Source organism: Amblyomma maculatum, chromosome 9 (genome assembly GCF_055883805.1).
Source record: "Amblyomma maculatum isolate TAMU_Amacu chromosome 9, ASM5588380v1, whole genome shotgun sequence".
NCBI lineage: Eukaryota > Metazoa > Arthropoda > Arachnida > Ixodida > Ixodidae > Amblyomma > Amblyomma maculatum.
This window is the reverse complement of record NC_139352.1, coordinates 7519834-7538660: the sequence shown is the minus strand read 5'-3', so window position 1 is coordinate 7538660 and position 18827 is coordinate 7519834. Positions and strand designations below refer to the sequence as shown.

General features: G+C 44.8%; 2 protein-coding genes across 3 annotated transcripts in view; both read left to right on the top strand.

The window, feature by feature from the left end:
* Positions 1–5832, top strand: part of LOC146178193 (cell adhesion molecule Dscam1-like) — a 54049-nt gene extending 48217 nt beyond the window's left edge. For both annotated transcript variants that reach the window (XM_084578008.1, XM_084578007.1), the window contains 4 exons: positions 359–547; positions 2224–2379; positions 3876–4018; positions 5605–5832. In XM_084578008.1, the coding sequence (XP_084434134.1) occupies positions 359–547; positions 2224–2379; positions 3876–4018; positions 5605–5655 (539 nt within the window). In that variant the 3' untranslated portion in view covers positions 5656–5832. The remainder of the gene's footprint in view (positions 1–358; positions 548–2223; positions 2380–3875; positions 4019–5604) is intronic.
* Positions 5833–14049: 8217 nt separating this feature from the next.
* On the top strand, positions 14050–15213 carry LOC146178192 (solute carrier family 35 member G1-like). The gene has a single exon (XM_084579648.1). It carries the CDS (start codon positions 14050–14052, stop codon positions 15211–15213), a length of 1164 nt encoding a protein of 387 aa, XP_084435774.1.
* Positions 15214–18827: the final 3614 nt, after the last annotated feature.

Below are 18827 nucleotides of genomic sequence, written 5' to 3'. Positions count from 1 at the left end.
TTGGATATACGTGGCTTCTATGACAGTATCGCGTAATATGCAATTTGCTAACCAAACATTTTAGTCATAGAACATTCTAACAGATGCAGTTGTCTATGTTTTAGGAGTCAAGATGAGTCAAAATGAAGCTTACAAATTTTTTAAATGCATGTTATTCGCAAAGCCGAGAACTCATATATAAATTCTGCTTCCATCATATATCGTGCAATACTCTATCTCTGCAAAATAAAACGTTTTTAGTGAGATCGCTGAAGGTAGTCATAGGTGAGGTAATTTATGAATTTTAGATCTGCTTTAAAAAAAGCTAAACTGCTGTAAATCAGCTTGATCTTCAGCCTTACACATCTCTGCTGCGCAGAGTACGTACTGGAGACGCGGCGGGATTACACGGATGAGGTGTCGCTGCAGCACTTCCCTTCGACGACAGATGTCGCCACCGTCTCCAACCTGGAGAGCAGCGTAAAGTACAGCTTCCGGCTGGCCGCGTACAACCGCTATGGCCGTGGAGCCTACTCCAATCCCATCACTGAGTCTACGAGGCTCAAGTGTAAGATGCACTTATATATTCGTTTATTGCCTGGGCATTTCTGTGCGTGAAAGCATATGAAAACCATAGACCAGCGCCTGCTTCATCGCCGCGTGTTTTTCTGATATGTTTCACGTCTCTCTCCCTGTACACAACCTTAGAAAGTAGAACGCCGATGTACAAAATTGAAGTGGGCTCCCTGTACAGTTTTATCAGAGGCGTCTCAGTTAAACAACAGTTTGTCCTGGCTCGGGACGAACTTAATTAGGCACTGAGAACAGCTCCATTCAAGTATCATTCTCGATAAAGATTGGCTCTGTGGATCTTTCTAGCTATATTGAAGCTTGTCCGGGAGCATGAGATGAATTTATAGGCAAAAATAACTCACATCTCGGCAGTCGATTCAAAATCATGACGTTCCTAACGAAAAAGAGCACCAACTCATCCTTTTCGCTAAGGGCAACTAGAATTGAAAGGGCGCTGTAGCGTAACGTCTCGGATCCGCGCCCCAAAATCACTTTCGACGCAAGAATTTTGGTGCAGAAATTCGCTGGTAGGTGTAATTTATTCTTGTGGACTTTGAGAAATTAAAAAGTTTCTAAAGAAGATTACTATACGTCTTAATGCTAAACTTGAAAAAGGCTATTTAAGTGTTTTTGCGATATATTGAGGTAAATAATTTAAGATATGCTTGTATGTATGTATGCGAGCTTACAGAACACTCTTCACTTTTCTCACGCGCCAAAAAACATTTCTCAGAAGAAGACAAAGAAGAGCCACGAGCAAGATATAGAAGAGCTCGTGGAGTTTTTTCTTCATGTAAGAAATTCTCTTTGGCTTTCGTGGCTTTTCTTTCTCATTCTCTGAGAAAACCCCTTTGGCTCGTGCCTCTCTCGTGGTTCGTGACTCTCTTTCGCTCGGTTACACCCACCCGCATCAACGGCTATGTGGCTCAACCGCCGAACGGATACATAAGGGTGGCGCTCTAGAACCTCCGTCTTCAATGATATCTGTCTTGTGAAGAGAACACAGTACACTATAGATACAGGCCATAAATTGCATACCTCCAGTTTACCTTTAAAACTGTGCAGTGTTTTTTTCCTTGTAGCGTATGACTGCTTGTGGATGGATGCTAGTGAGTAATTATTGCCCGATGAAAACCATTACCAGTTACGGGCTGGCACCTGACAATGCCACGTGTAGGGAACAATGTCATGGACATGAGACGAACAGTTTCAGATAATCCTGAAATAAACTCCGTTATGGGCTGTCTGACTCCCACTTGTAACAGAACAATTTGGTGGCGGCGATAGCAATAAGGTGGGCAGTCTTCGAAGAAAAGAATAAAAGCTGCAGTATACCGCGCTCATTTAAAAAATGATGAAGAAGTTTATAGCCGGTGCATACAGGGCCAGTTATAATCTTCAGCATTTGGGCTAGGCTGTAAATATTCTAGGAATTTACGTCTCGCCGCAGACAAAGCCGCGTGAGGCGCGGCTTTCAGAATGAACAAATATTAAAAACCTTCGCCGAAGTAATGTACTAACAGAACAGCGCTGCTGCAATTTTATCGTTCTTGAAACACCAACAATGGAACAAATTAGAAGTTCCTCTGATTGCCCTCCAGAAAAACAAAAATAAACAGGCTTCATGGTGTGAAAATTTTAATGTATTTTTCCCGTTTTATATGCACCCAGTCACGAACCGTCTGCTGTCTGGAAACCTGCAGCAGCCGGAGAGTCCGTTCTACATGCGTAGCTACTTCTTCATCGTCATCATCGCGTGCGTCACCCTGGTGACCCTCTCAGCTGTCATTTCCTGGGCATGCGTCAAGAGGGCGCTCATCGCACAAGGTGGGCACACTTCCTCTCATTAGCAAGCATTTTAGTCATGGGTTCAGAGTTGGAGTGTTTTGCCGTGAAAAGAAAGATAGTTATGGCTAGCTGAGTGCCATTTTTTTTTTCATTAGTGACGCGTCCGCCTGGGCGCAGTTACATTGCTCTCCTCGGACGAACAGTGTTTGGGACTGATCTGTGGAGGCAAACGGTTAAACTCTCTGCATTTGGCCTTTTGTTGTGGTAACACAGTTTGCCTCCGAAAGCAGTAACATTTCATTCGACAGAAACTCGCCCAAGGCACACAATCTTACATATTAAGAAAGCAATCTCTGTTCCGAAAATACTGTAAATTAATGTAGTAGCTGTTTAACGTGACAACATAAGTTTCCTTCCTTAACTATAGATTGTCTCTGCTGAATGAATCGCTATGCACATCAAGTTTTGCATCATTCGAGCGCATATATTTGCGACTGGAGGGAAGCGATGATTGAAGAAACACTTTTTGATACTTCGTGCGTAAAATATAATTTGCTTTTTCTAAAGACCAGTAAATATACTAATAATGAAAATAATACGAGAAACGTTGGATCGCAGTCGTTATGCAACTGCTTTCTTAAAATTTCTCTGCGACAGGGCACCGAATTTCGCGCGCAACGTATGCTGTTAGATTACTCAGGTGCACCTGGCACACATGTCCTTAACTCCCATTGCTATATCTTTTTCCCCCACTTTGAGGCGTTTTTCGCTCTTTCCTTCGCCCCTGTTCTCACAATGTCGGTATATATACCTTTTCTTAAGATGCGACGGTCGTCTTCTGCAGAGGTCTCTGCTCTGCACTGCACAAAAGTTTGCAACAAAGCAAACTTGCCGTATATGTCTTACAGTGAAACACTCTGCGCACCCCACTTTGCGTCAGCTGCGTGAACCTGATTCGATAAACAAACATAATCCTCAAATGACAAATAACAATACGATGAGACAGTTGAACATTTATGGGATGCAATCGCACGTCTGCCGCCGGGCACACTTGGAACTTTACGTCGCTCAAAAATGTGGAGGATCGTATTGTTTTCCTGAAAGCAAAAGTAAATTTTTTGTGGCTGATACTTTGGCGCGTTGCCTATCTCCTTTTACTTGTAACTCTGAACACCATTATAAACTCGATCAGCGAAGAATATTCATTACACTTTTTGCATTCAGTCGGAACCGAAGAAGCGGCAGAAACGTCGGTAATGGGAAATAGATGCCTTAATTCTTGACAGATCAGCAGTATAAATGCTTATGTCTTTGAGTAACCCGTAATTGCATTTGATATGTTGTTAACACTAATGAGGCCGTTTGTGAAAAGCGCACTTCCTACCACTTCGCGAAGAGGAGCTCATAGCTCATGAAAATGTGGTACACCAGACCATGACAGCCCCTCCGTCTATGCGAGGTCTAAATCCGCTTTCGCTTTACACACACACGAAAGAAAGTAAAACATATTACATTCTGCGTTTTGTGAACTGCAGAACGCCGAAACAAGGCGGCTGCGGCGAGCCTTCGTTCCCGACCTTCCCTGTCCGGTGCGTACAGTCCCCGCTGGGTTCACGACCCGAGGGTCTTCGACGATAACTACGATACGCCGTGGGACGCCGCCGGTCCTCAACGAGCTGTGAGTACGCACGTCACCGCGAAACGACGCGAGTGAAACGAGCGGGTAATTCTGAGGACGACCGTAGTGTCCAACTTGGCAATTTTAAAGATGATTAATCGCAATATCTTACGTCGTTAATTAATTTGATTACACGCTTCATTCAATTTTTTTCTGATCCACTCAACGCTTGCTCTTCCTCTCAAGCGCTAATGCCGATTACTATACCGAGACTGGGAGCACTTTTTCTATAGCTCTTAAAATTCCTTATAAACCTTACCGGCTTCGTTTGCGACAAATTACCTGCAGCCATGTAAAACTAATTTCGCTTGCATTATGGCTAAATCTTACGAAGATATTGAAGACGCAGTCAGGGGAGTAAAGAGACAGGAGACGCAGCTGTGCTTAATAGGAGAAATGAATTTATTGTTTGATGATAAAAATGATTGTATTATTTTATTTAAACCTTATTTTCTCTATTTTCTTTTTCTTATTGTTCTGAACCAGAGAATGCGCAAATATTTAGCTGAGCAAATAATTTGGGACGTTTCACGTTTCCTTTCTTCACTTTTCTTTCCCGAAAAATAGGAGAAAATGCAACAGCGTCCCAAAATATAACGTTTAGAAATCTTGTAAGAGCACCCTCACAGGAGACTGCGCTAACCGTCTCGCTTTGAAGGTACATACCATCGAATATATTTTGCTTCAAAGATCGTGGACGTAGTCGTCAGGTATAGACCAGAGTAGATTTATGCAATGATGTGCCTTTTATAAATACGCGCAACGCAGCCACTGCGAATACAGTCAGGCACTAGTAATGCAGGCGTGCAGAGAATAAATGTGGAGCTGACATCTTACGGCCAACCTTAAGCTTTGTCGGCTGTGAGTGAATTGAATAGAACAAATAAATTTTAAAGATTACAGCATACCATGCAGACAAAACAATTCTCAACACCAGCCCTCTTTAGCTATTTGCGTCCCTCGCCTGCGGCTGCATAAATTTATGGTGAATTGTCGTGATGAATGCGACAAAACTGTTACAGTAATTTGAGTTTAAAAAGTTTGTAACTTATCCTTGATGCTAAGATTGGTTTTCTTTTATATAGTATATTTAGCTCGTGCAGGCTCAAGAGTGTTTTATACTGAAACGTTTATTGGTTTTTGTAGGTTCGAGCAGTGTCATCATGCAGCTTAACTGCAGTGACATAAAAAGTTTCTTTTGTTTTCGCATTTGATTTGACGGTTATCATGCTAGTAGCCATGTGTGAAGAAAAAACATTGCTTTTACAAATCTATTTGTAGAAAAAATTGCTTATGAAAATAAAACACTTAGTGCATATGCCAAGCATGTTGTCAGCAGGTCGGTCTCGCGACCTTTCTGTCAGCATTCGCCATCCTCTATTTAACCACGCATCGCAGCTGACAATGCAATGCCATGAATTTAATGTCCTGTTCGAAAGTGGCTACGAGCTTTGTGCTTGAAAACTATATTCGCAGTGGAACTAATGCACCTAAATGCTATTGTTGAAGCCCAACCCTCGTAACACTCCAGCTCACTCAAGCTTTGCCTCGCTCAGACTAAACATAACTTTTCAATTTGCCCGCAGGCTTCGCCTCACGCTTACACCAACGTGTATCACCCGAGCTCACGGTCCTGACGTCTGCTCTGACGTCACAATGACCCACGCCAAAGATGGACGAAGAGAGCGACCAAAGTGCCTTGCGATGCCGCTGTCGCACTGGAGGCGCTGTCGTCGCCGCTGTACAGAGAGTTGTGAATATGATCTCAAGAGAAATAAAAACCCGCGATCATCAATGCACGAGGATCGATTGATGTCCAGTATTCCGTCCGGTGTCAAAGGTCTTTATCTGTATACGCGCAATGGTGCCTGGGGGAAACGTGGGTTACTTCATGACATTTCAGGGGAAGCCCGTCTTTGATACAGAATTGCGTAAAAATTCTTGGACGTGAAATAGTCTGTAACTCTTAGCACCAGTTTTATGAACAGGTTCTAGGCAAACTGATAGCAGGTTGTTGCGGCTCAACCCATGGACGGCGTTCAGTCAGTAGGTTAACAACGTGTTTTTCGCACTGCGTCGACGACTGAAACAAACTTCATTTGCGTTTCAGTTAACAGCTCTAACCTATGCTTATATTTGTGTGCAGAAGTGCAGTGCCCCCTGCAGTTGGCTTCTACCAGCGCAATTCAAAACAAAAACAAAATATCAGCTGTACATAATTTTTACGCTAGCCTAACGAAATCAGTTTTAGTTCGATAGCTCTATACATTGCAAAGGTCGAGAACTATGTCGGATCCGTCGCTGTAACCTTCAGCTTGCCCAAAAGGTAAACCACAACTGCTACCCCTTTAGCAAGGAAGTCAATTCACAGTAACATCCGTTGACAATTGACTACGAACGTGTCTCGGTTTGCGCCGAGTAATGTCAAACTACTGGAATGCTGTTCGATCGCGTGGTAATTGACGTCACGCAATCACGTGATTCTTAGTATAAAAGAAGCAGCCAAGCATTGCTTTGCCAGACATGTACGATGAAGTGGAGCCATCAGACCGTACAGCTTCCGTAGTGCTCGTCGGTAATATCGCAACGGAAGAGTATATAGAATCGGAGCGAGGCCGGGAACGAAACAGTGCGAAAAGCTGTGCACAAGTAATCTGGAAAATCAGTGCGCAGACACCGCACCTAAACCCATGGCAGCGCATCTGAGATGGAGCTATGGCTCGCAAGCCTCGATTAAACATAATTAAATCGCTGCCTTATTTGAGCACTTAATTTCGTTAAGATTTTCTGGACTTGGAGGCCTCATCAGCCACATCTTGTCTGAGGACAATAGCATGCCTGTCGTGGTTACAGATCAAACGGCACGGGCACATATTTTTTTTTTTTACCATGACGGGGTTTCAAGTAACACCAATGCTGTCACTGACAAATCTTGCTAATTGTAGCTATTTCAATTTATCCCCTAATATTTAATTGAGCTGCAGATCATGCTACTTTTGAGAATAGTCCGAATCGCTTGCAGATTTATTTTTAAACCACTATCATAATAAGCGCTCAGCCTCAGAGATGATTTAGGCGCAGTGAATTGTTGAAGAAAATATTTAAAATTATCTCACTGAAAGCAGCGAGATAAATAGCTCTAACAGCAGAGTACTGCCAAACATTGAGGATATTCGTACATGTTGGCAAGGCCACAAAACCTTTCTCCACTAGTGAAAATGAGCTTTTTACACATAATCATTCATCAATCGTCAAGCAAGCAACAGTAGTAGATGGAAATTCTCCTTCCCTCCAAGAAGAAGCAAAATCAGCCCCCCCCCCCCCCCCCCCCCCCCACCTTTCTGTCGTCCGGGATGCGTATTAGCGAACTATATCTCGTAGGAGCACTCGAGCTGACGACGCTCTGGCGCGTGGATGGATGGAATATAGGAGCGTCCCCTTTGAAACGGGGTGGTAGCAGTAGCTATCATGCTCCTTTTCTCCCCATATCTCAATTATTGTTTTAGATTGGTTAAATACCATCATTTTATTTATTAAATTTTTGTTTCTACATTACTAACATTATGTCACTTCTTTGCTTTTAAGCCACCAATCTCCCAGTCGTTTTTTGCTAGCTTCCATCGCCGGTTTATTCACCCGGCCAATCGTATCTCTAAACCCCAGAGCTTCAGGAAGAGTGATTGTGCCTGCATCGACTTCCGGATGGATACCATTACATTCGAGTATAATATGGTAAATTGTTTCACTGGAGTTACCACATACAGCACATGCGTCATCTTCATTGTTAAATTTCTCTTTGTAGCTGCGTGCTCTAAGGCACCCTGATCTAGCTTCAAAAAGTAGGGCATTGGCTCTTGAGTTATCAAAGAAAGCTTCCTTCATGACCTGCATTTTCCACTTTCGGTATAATTCTACACTCTGTTTCTTTTCCATCGGATTTATCCAATTTTTACCTTCGGTGTTTTTCACCTGTTGCTTAAGGCTCTTTATTTCTCCGTCCTTGTGACTAGCATACTTACTAGTTAGTTTCCTAGTTCTTTTCCTCCATTGTGAGTCAACGCTTTTTAAGTACAGATATTTAAATTTCCTCAGGCGTTCCTCATATAATATTTTACTCTGAACTTCCCGTACTTCGAGAGATGCCCAGCCCATATCTCCCTGTACCGCCTCATTTGTGGTTTTGTCGTGGGCACCCAGGGCTAATCGTCCGACGGCTCTCTGATTTATTTCTAATGTCGACTGTACCTATGATTTTAGGCACAAAACGGCATTTCCGAAAGTAAGTCCGGGCACCATAATTCCTTTCCAAATACCCCTCAAAACCTCATACCTGTTGTATCCCAACAATGCCCTATGCTTCATTATCCCGGAATTTCTTCGCCTTTTGGCCTTACGTGATTGATCATGCTTCCCAATGTATGCCAATCCTTCGTTTACTCATACCCAGATATATTTATATTCTGCTGCTCTGGGTATTTCATGGCCTTGTAGTATAAGACACTGATCAGTTGAGCCGTTGAAAATCACCAGACCCGACTTAACTGCGCTAAAACTGAAGCCTAGAGCGTCCATTTCGTCTCCGCAATACTTAACTAGAGTTTGCAATTCTTCCAGACTCTCAGCTAGCAACACAATATCCTCTGCGTATATTAAACCGGGGAGGCGCTGCTCTACCGCCTTTCCACCCAATCTATATAACAGGTTAAAACCTAGGTTACTTTCTTGTATCCTCCGTTCTAGGTTTATCATATAAAGCATGAACAGCCGCGGCATACTTTGCATACTTTGACATCTTCCGTACTTCTTATCCCTTCCCATGTAATGTCTATTTTGTTATCCCGGTATATTTCCTGTAGGAACTCTGTTATCTCATAACCGATACCTTCTTGTTTTAATATGTTCTACAGGAGTTCCCTGTTTACGTTGTTGTACGCGCCGTTTATGTCCAGGAAGGCCAAATACAAAGGTCTATTTTCCACTCTAGATATTTCGATGCACTGGGTAAGCACGAACAGGCTATCATCTAAGCGCCTACCATTTCTAAAGCCGTTCTGAAGTTCTACGTGTATCTTGTTACTTTCTACCCATGCTTGCACTTTTAATTTCACCGCCTGCATGGCCAACCTGTACACAACAGATGTTATGGTAATCGGCCTGTAGGATTTTATGTGCACCCCTTCTCCTTTCCCTTTATAAATCAAATTCATTTTACTCTGCCGCCAGCTGTCCGGAATTTGCTTATTCGTTATGGCTGTTTCCAAAGCTTTTAACAACGTTTCCTTACTTCTTAGACCAAGTTCATTAATGAGCTTGATCGGAATTCCATCTATTCCTGTAGATGTGTTTTTATGAATATTTTTTTCTGCCTTTTTCCAGTTTAGATTGGTAAGTTCTAAGCTGCTTTGTATTCTGCTATCTTGTGTTGCTCCCTGATTTGTGGAGATTACCCTATCGTCGCTCTTAAATGACTCGGCTATAACTGATGTAATGTAGTTCACTGCGTTGTCTCCCTTTAAACAATTTCCCTGGTTATCTTGAATCCTATCCTGCTTTATTTGATTCTTTTTACCCAGCCAGCTTATATGGTTCCCGAATTTTCTTTCTCCGCCTCTAAAGGCATCGTGTATGTCAGCCATCCAGCGATCGGTGGACTGCTTTATTTTACGTTGGACGAGGAACTGCACCTGAAGTTTCTTTTGTCGATATGATTCCCATTTTTGGTCGATTTCCTCCTGAGATACCTGTGCTTTCTTTGCCATTCGGTGTTCCCTTGAAGCAGCCCGTCGTTGTTCAATAGCTTCCCTGATTTCCTTATTCCACCAGCTCCGTGGCTTCCTCTTTCCATTCCAGCGGTTTGCTACTTTAACCTCCTGAATTTTCCTCCTTATGAGTAGTTCTACCTGTTCATAATCCCAGTCTTCCATGGGGCTTTTCTCTATTGCTTCCTCTATGTCTGCTGCTATCTGCGCAATTTGATCGTCGTTTAATTTTGCGTTTACGTTTTGTCTAAGTTCCATTTATCTTTTCATCAAGGGCCCCATCTGCAGACTAATACGTTTATGATCATTTCCCAAACTACATTCCCCTTCTTCGTCTATTTCCATTTTTGTGACCTTGCTATAAATTCCCTGCGACATCAGACAGTAGTCAATGGTCGTCTGCCTGTTGCGGAATTCCCACGTGATTTGGCCTTCGCATTTTGTTTCTCTATTTACAATAACTAGGTCGTGTCGCTCACAGAAATCTAGCTTTAGCTTCCCGTTACAATCCGTGTATCCATCCAGATCATCGATGTGGCCGTTCATGTCCCCCAGCAGAATAATATCGGCCCCGTTTCCAAACTGGCTTATATCGTCACTGAGACATTCAACAAGATCCTTGCTTTCTTGCCTGCATTGGTGTCCTGTTCCTAAATAAACTATCCCTAGCCATGTCCTTATGCCGGCAATAGTTCCTCATGCCCAGATATGTTCTTTACAAGATGATTTTATTCTTTGCCAATTCGTTCCCTGGTGTATCACCATGCCTACCCCTCCACCTTTTTTTTTCCGTTCTCGTTCTGTGGCACCCTTCCCAGATGTAGCCTTCTACAAACGGCGGATCTTCTAGATCACTGAGGTGAGTCTCGCATAGAGCGTACACACCTATTTTGTCATCCTTCAACTGCTGTTCTATCTCTAGCAATTTCGCTCTTTTTCTACCTCCTTGTATGTTTATGCAGCTGATCCTAGTGTTAAATTTATTTTTCGTACTTTTCTTTCTTGACCTTCTCCTTGCCATTTTTTGGGGGCTCAGCCTCCGTTATTACGCTTTCTTCTGCTTCACTGCTAACTACCTCTATGCACGGAGTCCTCGCGGACCCCCTAAAAAAAGCTAGAGCCCTGCCTGCCAGGCGCCAGCCGATCTCTGCTCTCACCCTTCTGTTAAAATGAATGCCATCTCGCTGAAAAGCCCTACCAAAACCTGCTTTATGCACCTCCTTATTTGCCGTAACCACTTCGAAACGCTTATCCAGGCTTAACTTTGTTATGTCCTGATTAACTGTCACCACGTCCTTTTCCAGCTTTTCGTTCGATCCTAGCACCTCCGGTACTGTGCATACAACTATCTGAGCTTGCTGTGTTATCTCTCTGATATCGTCAACTCCCTTAGCAAAACTTTCCACCACTCCTGCAGCGTCACCATTTAGGACATCGTTTAGCCCCGCGGCTACTATCACCATACTGCGCTCTGCGGAATTTTTCAACTGCCTATTTTTGTTATCTTTATGCACTGCCCTCATTGTCCTTCCTGGGAAGGTTCCAACTAACACTCGCTTATCACCCTTTACACGTTCCAAGATATCTTGCTTGCACCTGCTCATGTTAGAATCGCAGTTTCTGATTTTCTGCCCTTAACAAACCTACTTTATTTTCTAAATAATCCACACAAGACACTAAACTGACCTTTTCTCGTTCAAATCTATCTAGGCGCGCACTCAGCACGCAACACTGACACAAAAAGTCACTGCCTTCCGCTTCATCTATAGAGTCAAAACGCGTCGTCTTGAGATTAACCTGCGCCTCACACTGAGTACACTTTACCTTCTTTTGATTGCACATCTTAAGCATGTATCAACTGAACTATTTCTATTAAGAATTTTCAGAATATACAAACTGCAAAAGGAAGACACAAAAACGACTAGCAAACACGCATTAAAATAAATTCCGCGAATGCCAATAGCCTAGAAAAAAGAATATTTATCTAAACAAATTAGTTAAAGAATGAATGCCGAGAAAACCTAGCTGCCGGCACGAACAACCAGGCCGCTAGGACAAAGAGCTAAAATCTATTCTTTAGGCTGCACCTAACCTACCTTGCTGAAAACGAAATAAAGTTAATAAAAGAAAGAACTCATCTATTGGACGCTTTCGGAAGCTTTCGCTGTCGCCACTCCGTCCGTTACCGGTAGCCACATGCTATCGGGGGAGCGATGGAACACGCGTCCGCACCACACGGCTGTCAACTGTCAACTCCGCGTGATTCTAACGTGATTCCAAGGTAGATATACCTTGGTGATTCCTCTGAGCAGCGCCACCAGGCGACAAATAGTGGATATATTGTCTAAACAAATGAAAACGCTTTTAAAGGCCACCGTTCCCGTCGTTTTGGTGGCGTGGACGAACAGAAAGCTTTAAAACTAGAGCCAGAATGGTTAGTTAGTTTTGAAGGGTTGTCACATATGAGGGATTTTTAACCCGACAACTTCAGCTAAGGAAGGCTGAAGCTTTTAGTCCATGCTTGATCTTTTATTTTGTCATGTTATTAATGTCACATGTGTCTTTTTCTGTACGTCCTCGGTCAGGAAATAAAGAAAAAAAAAAATTGGTGGCGCAATAAATTAACACCACCCATCTCTTCACTGATGCTATTTAAACATGCGTTCAACTCCTGTGTTGTATTTTTTTTTCAGAATATTTGTTTTTGAAATTGCCTTCACCATAATTACATCCTGCCTTCAGTGAGTGTATGTTACCTTTAGGTTGAGTTCACAGACACATTTCATTAACAATCGGTATGACAACGGCTACACTAAGCAATTACCTTCCACATAATAATTTCCGGCCTCCGTGAGTGTATGTTGCCATTAGGTTGCGTTCAGAGCCATCTTTCAGCAACAATCGCCGTTTACAGTGAATGTATGTTACCGTTAGGTTGCGTTCAGAGATATCTTTCAGCAACAATCGCCGTTTAACCCGCTGAAAGCGTCGTCTACTCCAGTTCGCCTATGGGATCTGGTTTGGCAATACGCGTCCGGGATGGCACCTCCCAGGCCCTGACCCCATCATGCAAGGTGCCATAATCGGGCGCCTTTTTGTCCGAACAATATAGACTAATGAAGAAGAAGACGAAGAATGGCCGCCGCCTGAGAAATTGCATGACAGAGGGCGGACCTGCTCTGCAGATCCCCCAGAGCATGGGCGTCCTCCCGGTCATCCCGGTCATCCAGCGAACTGGGCTCTGCCCGTAGCGCAGCTTGCGTAAGCTGTATTTGCTCTTTGATGCCTGACACTTGCTTGATCCTTACGTGCATGCTCTGTTTACCACGGCTAACTACAAATACGTGCGATATTTGAGTGGTTGTCTAAGGTACCCGCTGTGCGAAGCGCGAGATTATCAGTAAGAGTATATTCTAATTTAGAGAACAGCCCTTCACGTTAAGGATTTGCGCTATTTGAATCGTGTTTGCGACCAAAAGGAATTTACTTGCAAGGCACTTGGGTAGCACAGCTGCCGTACGCTGCATTCGCAGTTAGCCATTTAATTGTCTGCACTGTTCATCGACACCGCATGGAGGCGGGCAAATCAGCTTCACCTTTATTATGTGAAGTTACCTTGGCACTCATGCCACGATTTATAATGCAAGACGGCCAATGTACACTGTGCAATGTGGCTCTGCTCTGCTCACTCCGAGCGTGTTGCTGTTTAAATAACATCGTTTGAAAGACAACGTGAACTCTAGAACCTTTCCGAAGATTGTTTGTTGTGTTATATTCCTCACAAAGGAGACAAATAATCGTTTTACGTGCTTCTATAGTTCGTTGACCTTTGCTAAATACCTAAGTATGGCGGAGGTTCCCTTTGAAGAACCGTCGAGACACAGTTTCGTAAGAACTCCTGACCATGTAAAAAAAAAAAGATATCTGTTCATTATGATTGTGTTTCTAATCAACTGACCTAATAATTCATTCGTTATTAGTTCAGTGAGTATAGAGAACAACATAAAAAAATACCATCTTTATACTTTTGATAAGCGTGCGAATAAAGAAAAAGGTAGCCGTCATCTACGATATAACACTTGCTTCATTTGATGGGAGTCGTCCTGTGTGCGGGTTCATTTCTTGTGTTCAGCTGCCTGTCGCATACATTCTCTTAATTTTGTTTCTATTGATTCTCTTGTTACCATGTTGAGCAGGAAGGGATGACATCCCGCCGCGACAGGACAGCATGTGTCCCGTGAAGCCGTGCAGCAGAGCTGCCGCTGAGAAAAGATGGCGGACGATCAGCAGCTACAGCTCGAAGACGACCAGACGGGGTCGGCGACGAAGCACAGTCTGCGCCATGCCATCCGCACGCTGCACAAGCGACTCCCGCCAGAGGGACACAGCCGCTCGTGGTCCGGCTTCACGGAGCTCATTGAAGCCAAAGCGGAGCGGCGACACCGGGCCCGTCCCACAGAGTCAGCAGTGCAGCTATTCGAGAAGAACGTCAACTTCTTTCTGGGGATGTTCTACGCGACGCTCAACAGCGCCCTGGTCGGGTTCATCTCGGTCCTCATCAAGATCCTCTACGACATACCAACCCTACAGCTGACAATGATGCGGCTGGCAGGCATACTTGTCTTCTCAGCGCCGCTTGTCATTTACAGCGGAAGGGATCCTTTCGGGCACCCATCCAATCGGGTGTATCTGCTCTTCAGAGCCACCGCCGGTGTCGCAGGATTGTATTTCCGCTTCTGGTCCATGAAGCTCATCCCACTTTCCGACGTGGCAGTCATCCTCGCCAGTCTTCCCGTCTTCGTCACCGCTTTGGCCCGCGTGTTCCTCAACGAGCCATGCGGCGTCAGCGACACGCTGATACTGATTCTCACCATGGCCGGCCTCATGATGTCCGCCAAGCTCCCGGTGCCCTTCATGCACATCGCTGGTGTGCGGGACTCCAAGCCCGACCCCAGCAAGTACAAGGGCCTGCTGTTCGCCCTCCTGTCGACGCTGTTCGGAGCCATCAAGTTTCTCATCAGCCGCACCGTGCGTTACGAGCACTATTCGGTGACGCTCTTCACTTACGGCCTTGTCGGAGTCGTCGAGTGTCTCATGCTGTCGGCGGGCACGGAGCCGTACGTGTTGCCTCGTTGCGGTCTCGGCCGTGTCATCTTCGTTGCATTCACGGTGCTCAGCTTCCTGGAACACATGGTGCTCATCAAGGCACTTCAGATGGAGAACGCGGGACCGGTGTCTGTGGTCATAGCGGCAATGGACGTCGTGTTCATGTTCGCTGTTGAACTTATACTCTTTGGCAACATTCCGGACAAGTACAGCTTTACGGGGGCCACACTGGTGTCGGTGTGCGTTTTTCTACAGATGGCCAAAAAGACGGTGATAGAGTCACACGAACATTCGTTGTTAAGGAAGTTGTTTTTCTGGCTCGCCTACTAACGCTCCAAAAAAGAAAAGAAGAATGGCGCGGAGCTGGCTTTTTCTATGCATACTTCCGTATTTTTATTATATATCTAACTTCAACACAATCATTCGAGCAGATGTCTGCAGGAGCAGTCACGTAGACTTCACAAGATGAGTTTTTCGTATTGTTTAAACCGACAATTTTTTCCTCTCTGCTCTTGGCGGCTAAAAACGAAGGTTCGCTCAGCGATGAAAAATTCTAGCTAGCGCAAAGAAATCTTTGCAGGCTTGTGCAAACGGTACCCTTCTTTTCTTTATTTTGCCGGAATTGCGTCGTTATTGAAAACGAGTTTTGTTGTATTTAATTGAAGTATTTTTTAAAGTTTGTATGGATTAAATTATTGATGGGCAATTTTGCTTTAGCAATGGATTCTGCATGGGTGCTGCCGACGTCTGGTTGCTAAGCAATAGGAAAAAAATTCTAGAGGGCAATTTGGGCCACTGCAGTGCTATGGGGCGAAAGCCATTATAACGCGGCGGATCGGAGCCCTCCACTACGGCACCTCTAGCTCCCTCTCTTCTTTCACTCTCACCTTCCTCCCTTCCTTTACGGGGCCCCGCCGGGGTGGTGCAGTGGTAAGACGCCCGACTACTGTGCCGCAGTACCCGGGTTCGAACCCGACCTCGGCGGCTGCGTTTCGATGGAGGCGAAATGAAGAGGCGCCCATGTGCTGTGCGATGTCAGCGAGCTTCCTAGTGGCAAGCGCTGTCATTGAGGAGCGCGCTGTGAAAGTGATATAAAGAAGTACGGTGCACCTCTTCCTTATGGTTAGATGCTTAGCGCATTTCCAAGACTGTAAACGGTACAGTTAGGGTGCCTCGATGCCAGCGCCAACGGCGGCGCTGACATCGAGGCATTCTAGGTGCAGTGCAGGAGGAGAGCCACCTAGCGGAAAAGATATTTGTGGAAGCGGGCAGAAAACAATTAGCAGCCCTGAACATTGTTGCTTCTCTGGGGCAGTAGGCTCATGCTCTTTGGAATGCGTTTGACAGCTGTTCGAATCTCACTTTGCTTGTACTTTCGAACTTTCTTAAATGTCTTACTGTGAAAATCTTTGGTCATTAATATCACAGGCTGCACGAGAAAGGTCGCGCTACGACCGATACTTCGAAGTAAATATATTTTAAAATGTTCAGTGTGACTATATATATATATATATATATATATATATATATATATATGCTTGCTAAATTTCTTCCATGATCGCGTAACAGCTAGAGCAGTACAATACATGGCGCGCTTATTTTCCGGTGTTTCTTAGACGTATGTGCATTCCCTAGCCCTCTCCTATGCAAGGATTGTTGCTCAAACCTGGTGCACTCGCCATGAGAAAATGCCATCTGCGTTACTGAGATGGTTCTGAGACTTTATAGCCATAATGTGCACGCTTCTGGCCTTGCTGGACAAGATGAGTATGGGAATTGTTTTCATCATTTAACTTAAGTCAATACACTTTTTACTCGCAGCTCTTGGTGGCTAAAACCTAAGGTTGGCTCGAGGATGAAAAATTCGAGCCAGCGCAAAGACATTTTGGCGGACTTGTGCAAACGGTACGCGTTTTTTTGTCGGAAGTGCGTCGTTATTGAAAACGCGTGTTGTATTTAAGCAACTTTTGTTGTTTTTAGTTTGAATGTAGTAAGTCACTTTATGGGTAATTATGTTTTAGCAATGGCTTCTGCATGGGTACTCACATGCTTCCGACATCTGGTTGCTAAGCAATAGGAAATAGGCGCCCGCGGAATTTTTTGGAACACAAAAAATACCATAAAGCTGAATCTCTACGCTTCATAGTGGCAAGCAGTGTCACTGAGGGGTGCACCGCGAAAGTGATGTAAGGAAGCCCAAGGTGCATCTCTCCCTCTTTGTGGCTATATGCTTAGCGCTTTGTTTTTTTGTTTTTGTTTTTTTTTTGCGAAGTTTATTGCCTCAGGGCATAAAAGGAATGTTATGATGGATGAAGGGTGTAGTCAAATAAATGAAAAAAAGGTTGGCTGATGCAATGAAATCGAGGAGTGAACGATGATGCGGTCCCAGTGTCGAAACAGCATATGACTGCGGATTATGGGGGGAGAGGCCAGATGCCACCAGGTGCGGGATCCGCGTTGGCTTCAACGCTGGACAATCCCACAGTAGGTGATGGATGTCAGCTTCTATATTTCTAGACTTGCAGATGGGGCACCCAGGGTGTGGACATAAATACCGAAACTGTGGCCACTTTCGGATCACTGCTGGTGTTAGGGCCACCCCAACTCTAATCCTCCGAAGCGCCACCTCCTCTGCACGGGTTAGGCCGCGGGGGAGGCTTACCGTACACGGAGGTATAAGAGCACGTGTACGGCGCCGGAGGTGCTCCTTTCTTGTTAAAAGGATGGTGGCATTGTCCAATTTTATGAGGTTTGGCGATGTCGATGTTGAGTTTGAAAGGCGGGTCGCAGAATCCACTTGGCTTTGAGCACCTAAAAGGTCACGCGGGGTCCATTCAATACGAATTGGATTTGGTATGCGAGCCGCTAGATTGTGTATGTTCTGGCAGCGCATTTCCTCACTGTAAACGGCACAGTGCAGGTGTTCAGAAGAGCCGACTAGCGAAGGTATATTTGTGAGCGCGGGCATCCTTATTAATAAAAACTTAATGAATGAATGAATGAATGAATGAATGAATGAATGAATGAATGAATGAATGGAATGAATTGACAGCCCCGAACATTGTGGCTTCTCTGGGGCCGTAGGCTCAAGCTCTTCCTCGAAACGCGTACGACAACTGTTCGAATCTCACTTTGCTTGTACTTTCCAACTTCTTGCATATTTATACTGTGAAATTATATTATCTGTAGTGACCGCGTAACAATTAGTGCAGTACAATACATGGCGCTGTCCGCTAAATGCTTACCTGCCACGCCCAACGGCCCTTCAGAATTACCGGAAAGGTAGGGCTTTCATAAGCGCAGATACTTCACGAGGATTGTCATTACTTGAGTGCTTGGATGTTACATGTTTTCAGCATTTCGCGTCTGCGAGCCTTTTAGTTTGGACGACCACAGGGCGGCAGCTTAATTGAGAAAAATTGCTGAGCCAGCTGTCGTAAAGGTGGGGTTAAGACTGCTAATTCAGTTGGTCTGTGTGGAGTCGTTTTCATGTGCTGGCGTTTGTTACCAATTAAAAGTGCGTAATCCACTTAGTTGTGCAGAATATTTTGAACTCTGCACAGACATCGCAGTGAAGTGAAGCTTCGCTGAACACGTACCCTGTGTCAAAAGTACTGCTCTGAAGGCTGTGGGAGCAGACGCGTCGCCGTTCGGTGGCGTTGCGGTACCACGTTACTTCGCACTCTCCATCTGGCTCTTTGAATGTTGAAAACTAGGCGCGTATGATGTGCGGGCTGCGACTTCAAATATCGAGAGTGAGGGTGCGAAGTTACGTCAGCTGTTGTACCCCTGGAGCTGACTACCGCTGGAGCTGATTACCGCTGGAGCTGATTACCGCTGGAGCTGACTACCGCCACACAGCCGCGCGCCAGCTCCTGGAGCCTTCGGAGCAGCCTGGCTACTTTTGCCAAAGACGGTAAAGCACGATTACATATCGAACACTC

Excerpts from the sequence above, each read along its gene's own strand:
- LOC146178192 (XM_084579648.1), top strand. The coding sequence starts at position 14,050 with ATGGCGGACGATCAGCAGCTACAGCTCGAAGACGACCAGACGGGGTCG.